Source organism: Marmota marmota, unplaced genomic scaffold (assembly GCF_001458135.2).
Source record: "Marmota marmota marmota unplaced genomic scaffold, marMar, whole genome shotgun sequence".
Lineage (NCBI taxonomy): Eukaryota > Metazoa > Chordata > Mammalia > Rodentia > Sciuridae > Marmota > Marmota marmota.
The window spans coordinates 5,953,911-5,961,107 of record NW_026000051.1 but is presented as its reverse complement, the minus strand read 5'-3'; the positions used below and the strand labels follow the sequence as shown (position 1 = coordinate 5,961,107).

The 7,197-nt window shown below is 40.4% G+C and overlaps 1 protein-coding gene across 9 annotated transcripts in view; it reads right to left on the bottom strand.

Moving 5' to 3' along the window:
* Mapkap1 (MAPK associated protein 1) overlaps positions 1 to 7,197 on the bottom strand; it is a 231,631-nt gene that overhangs the window by 104,202 nt on the left and 120,232 nt on the right. For 7 of the 9 annotated variants that reach the window (XM_015497581.2, XM_015497584.2, XM_015497586.2 and 4 more), the window contains one exon: positions 6,404 to 6,580. The exons of the other annotated variants lie outside the window; for them this stretch is intronic. In XM_015497581.2, the coding sequence (XP_015353067.1) occupies positions 6,404 to 6,580 (177 nt within the window). The remainder of the gene's footprint in view (positions 1 to 6,403; positions 6,581 to 7,197) is intronic. 9 annotated transcript variants of the gene reach the window in all.

The window sequence follows — 7,197 nt, the reverse complement described above, 5'->3', positions numbered from 1 at the left end:
GTCTATTCTCTAAAGACCTAAAAAGAGCATGCTACAGGGACACTGCTACATCGATGTTCATAGCAGCACAATTCACAATAGCAAGACTGTGGAACCAACCTAGATACCCTTCAATAGACGAATGGATAAAAAAAATGTGGCAGTTATACACAATGGAGTATTACTCTGCATTAAAAAATGACAAAATCATAGAATTTGCAGGGAAATGGATGGCATTAGAACAGATTATGCTAAGTGAAGCTAGCCAATCCCTAAAAAACAAATGCCAAATGTTTTCTTTGATATAAGGAGAGTAACTAAGAACAGAGTTGGGAGGAAGAGCATGAGAAGAAGATTAACATTAAACAGGGGTGAGAGGTGGGAGGGAAAAGGAAAGAGAAGGGAAATTGCATGGAAATGGAAGGAGACCCTCATGGTTATACAAAATTACATACAAGAGGAAGTGAGGGGAAAGGGGAAAAAAAAAGAAGGGGGAGAAATGAATTACAGTAGAGGGGGTAGAGAGAGAAGATGGGAGGGGAGGGGATGGGGGATAGTAGAGGATAGGAAAGGCAGCAGAATACAACAGACACTAGTATAGCAATATGTAAAACAGTGGATGTGTAACTGATGTGATGCTGCAATCTGTATCCGGGGTAAAAATGGGAGTTCATAATCCACTTGAATCAAAGTGTGAAATATGATTTGTCAAGAACTATGTAATGTTTTGAACAACCAACAATAAAAATTAAAGAAAAATAAAAGAAAATTAGCAAGATCCTGTCTCAAAATAAATAAATAAAAGGACCAGGGTATAGCTCAGGGGTAAAGCATCCCTGGGTTCAATCCCTAATTCCAAAAATCCATTATAAAATTTTATACCTAGAATCTTACATTTGTATGTACTTAAGCAGTATTATAATAAAACTAATTTGGGGGAACAATAAGGCTTAGCATTGAAGTTAAATTCAGGAAAATTTATTTTCCTTTAAAAGAGATCTATATATTACATTTAAGAAAATTCTTGGGGCTGGGGTTGTGACTCAGGGGCAGAGTGCTTGCCTAGCATGGGTGAGGCACTTGGGTTTGATTCTCCACACTGCATATAAGTAAATAAATAAAGGTCCACTGATAACTGAAAAACAAAAAAAGAGAGAGAGAAAATTCTTATCATCCACATCTATAGATGAAGAAAATTAAGACTCACAAAGGTAAGTAAAGTTATCTCAAGTCATGGGCAAGTCACTGTGAGGTGTGATATGAACCCAGGTTTGCCCAAATTCAAAGCCTGTGATGACTCATTTAGAGGGAAAGATGGTGTATGGAAGTCCCCTGCAGTGGGTGATATGAGGGCATATAAGGCCAGAAGGCAACCAAAGGCCTCCGGGTATTCAAAAGATAGGGACAGAGTTAAAGAGGGCTCAGAAAGCAGGGCAGGACACAGTACTTGGCCAAGCATTATCCTGGAAGGCTGAGATGCCTGAAGATTCCCTTGTTCCTTCTCCATGAAACCCTGTGCTGGGTGCTAAAGATACAGAGATTTACTTTATCAGTGCCTTCCCCATCTTCAAGGAGCTTAGTAGTAGTAGTCTTGCTACTATCTCTCAGGATATCTGCTCATAAGAGGACTAATTTGAAAATCTATGGATTCACAAAGTCCACTACCCACACATATTCGGTGAAAGTTATTTGAATTTTTTTTTAAGTCCAGATGATCAGTGTCCACCTAAACTCTGTCTCTCCTCTGCAATAAAACAGTAAGTAGAGGAAGCAAAAAAAAGTAGAAGTAGCAAAGAAATCTTTTCAGTTACCCATTTAAGAAACACATGGGAAAAAAAAAAAAGAAACACATGGCATACCTATTATAGTAATGGAGCTGCGTTGGGTATTGTGGAATACTGATGCTCCAGTTCTGCACTCAAAGGGTTGTTTCATTGTTAATAAGAGAAATAGCAGCTAACATTTAAGATAATACTTACATATACCTGACAAATGCTTTACATTCAATCCTCACAACTAATCTGTGAGGTGGGTCTTATTATTATCACATTTAAATGAACCATAGAAAGTTAAATAATTTATCCAGGATCACACACACTAGTCCAGGGCAAGGTCAGGATTAGCACTCAGAGACCACCAAGCTTTTACATACTACACTCTAATAGAGGCTGAATCAGACAGCAGGTTGTCCAACTGACTAAACCAACACCCAGGGTATTGCCAAGGACAAGGGCTTTGTTAAAATAGGGCAGAGGGCCAAATCCAGGTCTGAGAACAATACCATATCTCTAAATTGATCATAGTAAAAACTGAGCTATTTTGAAATTAAGTTAACATATCCAGAGTTAGCTCTTTGAGTGAGTACATTCCTTACAGTCAAACCTACTGCCCACTTTCTGCTTTAGCTGTGCCTTCCCAGCTTCTTTCTGTCCCTTCTCTGCTGGGAAAGAGATGCTAGGATAAAAGGAGGGAAATGAAGAGAAGGAGTCATGGTTTTACTCATGTTGCTGGATTTCCTCTCTGAAACTTTGACCCTGACCCTGGAGACCCTTGGGTCTGTCCTAACATCTGTAGGTACTTTGCTAGCTTAGCACAGGAACCAGAAGGTGGATGGGAGGTTGCAAGCCAAGAACAAATGCACAGGCAAATGGTCAATAATCTGTATTATTTCATCAGACCACCGAGAAAAAAAACAAAACACAGAAAGTTGAGTGACACCTTTGTTCTAAATGCTCAAATATAAAATCAATTTACCTCATGTTTTCAGAAACATTCCAGACATGTCAAATAAACTCTCCTGAACTTTAAAATAAGAAAAGATTGAGTGGGGTGCATGTTTGGGAGCGGGGAATGCAGAAATAGGGTAATTCTGGAGGAAAAAAAAAATAGAGCATTGATTTTAGAGCTGTTACTCTCCACCTCGTTGGGTCCCTGCCATTCCCCAGAAGGAAGGTTCTCAGCAAGACACTGCAGTCCTAGATGCCTCTCCTGGGAAGGTGCATTTACCCCAGTCCCCACCTAACACTACCCCAAAATCACTGCTTTAAATGCCCTTCTCTCTCTTTTTTTTAAATATCTATTTTTTAGGTGTAGATGGACACAACACAATGCCTTTAGTTTTATGTGGTGCTGTGGATCGATCCCGGGTCCCGCCCATGCTAGGCAAGCACTCTACCGCTGAGCCACAATCCCAGCCCCCAGGCCCTTCTCTTTAAAAGGACTTTCAGTTCAAAATATTGCTATGATCATTTGTTACTGTACTAAAAATTTTTCTAATTACTAATTATATAAAACCTATAAAAATGCCACTGCACACATCTCCTCCTCCTCTTCTTTTTTTCCTTTGTCTGTGGTGCTGGCCTTGAGCATGCTAGGCAAGACTCTACCACACCCCAAGTCCCTATATACATCTTGTAAAGTAAAAAGGCTTCTATGAAAATACCTTATGATGAAAAATTTGTTTTATGAATTCTATTGGTAGTATTATAAAATTGATACATCTTTCAGAGAGCTATTTGTCAATAAAAAGTGAAAGTCTTGGGCTGAGAATGTAGCTTGGTGGTAGAATACCTGCCCAGCATGTGCGAGGCAGCCAGGAAAAAAAAAAAGTAAGAGTCTAAAGAAGACTCTACTCTCAGATCAATAAATCTACTTATGGGAAATGATCTTTAGGAAGTTATTCAACAGGGGTAAAAGGGATACAGAAATGACTGTCATTACATTAGTTACTCATTAAAACCAAACAAGGAAACAATGTAAATATGATATGGTTCCATTGCACTCATCAGTGATACACTCTGCCCCCCCGTCCCCCAGTACAGGGAATTGAACCTAGGAGTGCTCTACTACTGACCTACATCTTTAGTCCTTTTTATTTTTAATAACTTTATTTTATTTATTTATTTATTTTTATGTGGTGCTGAGGATCGAACCCAGGGCCTTGCATGTGCGAGGCGAGCGCTCTACCGCTGAGCTATAACCCCAGCCCCTTTATTTTTAAATTTTGAGGCAGGGTCTTGTGATTTTCCTGCCTCAGCCTTCGGGATCTCGGGCATTATAGGTATGTGCCACCACACCCAGATTGCTAATCACATTCTAAATGATTTATTCAACAACTGTATGCCCTTAGTAATCTCCATGAGGGAAGGATTAGCTCTGTGTGGGTCCCTGGCGCAAATAAATACAGACTATAGAAATCAAGAGCAGGGCTGGGGTGTGGCTCAAGCGGTAGCGCACTCAACTGGCATGTGTGCGGCCCGGGTTCGATCCTCAGCACCACATACAAACAAAGATGTTGTGTCCGCCGAGAAGTGAAAAATAAATATTAAAAAATCCTCTTTCTCTCTCTCTCTCTCAAAAAAAAAAAAAATGAAAAAGAAATCAAGAGCAGATGTTGAAATATTTAAAATTTAATGTTAAATAAAAATAATGTAAAGCTGGACACAGTGGCACAAACCTGTAATCAAGAGGCTGAGACAGGAGGATTCCAAGTTTAAGGCCAACCTGGGAAACTCAGTGATACTCTGTCTCAAAATTAAAAATAAAAAGGGCTGGGGATATAGCTTAGTGGTAGAGTTCCCCAGGATTCAATCCCCAGTGCAGGGGTTGGGGGTGGGGAACAAGCAGACAAGTGAAATACATGTATGCTCAGAGGGAAGCCATAATCGACATGTCCATGGAAATGATTATACAAAGCTGAAAATGGCAATATTAGGATGGAGGGATCATTGGAAAAATTTTAAATTATCTTAAATGTTCTGTAAAGTTGATGTTTTGGGTGCCCTGGAAATGAAAAAGTGTGTGTGGGGGGCGGGGGGCGGGATTTGCTATTATGTACACCAAACTTGACCTCGGAGTCAAGTGCATGAAACTGCCACCGTGAAAGCTGGAGGAGCTGCTCCTCACAGCTTACCCCCAGGCCCTCAGTGGTCTTTCTTTGCTCAAGGGTAAAAGGACTCCAAATATCCATAAGTCAATATGTAGCATGATTCTCTTTTTCAGGAAAAATCTCAAACAAAGGCAATATGTTTTAAAGATATGAGGAAAGTCCTCCAAAGCAATTCCTCTTTAGGAATAGTGAATTTGCTAGTGCCTAACAGCAGGGGGTGCCAAAGGGATCACTATTGTTCCCAGGAGATGGCTGGGAGAAGGGCTGCAGAGGGAAGCCTGAGAGTGTAGGCCTTCCCTTAGCCACTGGGCCTCGGCAGCAAAGGAGACTTGAACTGACAAAAATTACATTTTTATCTACATTAATTCTGATAGCATTTCCTTGAATATAAAAGCATTAGTATGAGCAGTTACTGTGATGAACAGAAATCCTAGCACATTAGGGTTGGTGCTGATTTCTCAAATACCATTTACATTCATCAGCACTTTGAACATCAGACTTCAGGAGTTATGGTAAGAGCTGCAGCTGGGTCTTGTTATTTATCTCACTGGTAAAGCTAGACATAAGTTGATGACTTTATTTTTATTTATTTATTTTAAAGAGAGAGAGAGAGAGAATTTTTTAAATTATTATTATTTATTTTTTAGTTTTCGGCGGACACAACATCTTTTGTTTGTATGTGGTGCTAAGGATTGAACCCGGGCTGCACGCATGCCAGGCAAGCGCGCTACTGCTTGAGCCACATCCCCAGCCCAGTTGATGACTTTAAAATAACAGAATTCATTCATAATCCAGTGAAATTCATTTTATGCATTTACATACACTTTTCTGAGAAGGGCTTTTATAGACTTTACAAGACAGCCAAAGGCAAAAGAAAAGGTTAAGAACATTTGCTCTCTCTGAAGGAAGGCAATTGAGGAAGAATCAAATTTGATCTGAACAAAGTTGGAGAGAAAAGTTTGCTTTGTTTTGGTGCAGTGGATTGAACCCAGGGGTGCTTAACCAATGAGCTACATCCCCAGTTCTTCTTACTTTTTGTATTCAGACAGGGTCTTGCTAAGTTGTTGAAGATCTCAATAAATGGCTGAGTCTGACCTCGAACTTGTGATCCTCCTGCCTCTAGAGTTGCTGAGATTACAGGCAAGTGCATCAAGAGAAAGGTACTTTAAATCACAAAAACGGCCACAATGCTTGATTTTCTTTTAGTTTGGATTCCTTGAAGAGGAGGCAAACCCAGGAGTTTTGCTTCACAGGGTCCAAATGAAATAGAACATCCAGAGGCCCACCTGTAGAGATGATGTTCAAAGATCTACACACACAACTTGCTCCTATACAAAGCAAGGCTGTATGTAGCCTGGGTGAAGAGACATGAAGTAACAACACAAATATCATTCCCAACATCTCTCTAGAAGTAATCTTATATACGGACTCTCCAGATACCAAATAGAATTCATTTCATGAACAAAATCAAGATCATATCTGAAATGCGAGAGGACAGGGAGAAGATCTTGAGATAAATAACAGGTCAGTACTCACATTCGAACAAAGAGCGACTCTTTGGATGTCAGACCAGGAGATGAATACTTTTCAACCAGGGCCAAAGTACTGAAGCCAAACTTATGAATGGGCTCATTGGAATCCAGCGGGGGGAAATCCGTGTCTACCTCCCCATCATCCTCAGCAATGTGCAGGCAGTAGGCACTAACATTGTCACTGAAAGGAAACCACAAAAGTGAGTGAATACCAAGGTAGGGAAAGGACGAGGAGATCAGAGGGAATGGTGCACAGCGAGCAAAGTGAGTTCACTGCTGATTTCTGCCCCAAGCCTATGATAGAACCAGAACCCCAAATCCCACTTCACCTATTAGGAAGAAAACACAGGGCAGTGCAACAGGAGGAAAACAATGTGAAATGAAGGGGTTTTGTTTGTTTTTGTTTTATTTTTTAGTACTAGGGTTTGAACCCAGAGGCACTAAGCCACATCCCCAGCCCTTTTTTATTTTGAGACAGGGTCTCAATAAGTTGCTGAGGCTGTTGAGATACTCCTGCCTCAGCCTCCCCAGTCTCTGGGATTACAGGTGTGCAGCAGTGCACCCAGCTGAGGGTCTTTATATTACTCTACTCTTCTAACTTGTACTGAGCACCTGTTATGCTTAAGATGCAGAACTTAATCTCCGAGATCAAAGGTGAGATTTAGTATTAGTCCTAAGGGAAGTTTACAGTATAGCAGAGGGGAAAGTAAGCAGTACATTAACTATAATTAGATACAAACCAAACCACAAACACAGGAAAAAATTACTTGCAGTGGGTGTAGCCAGAGGCCTTTGATT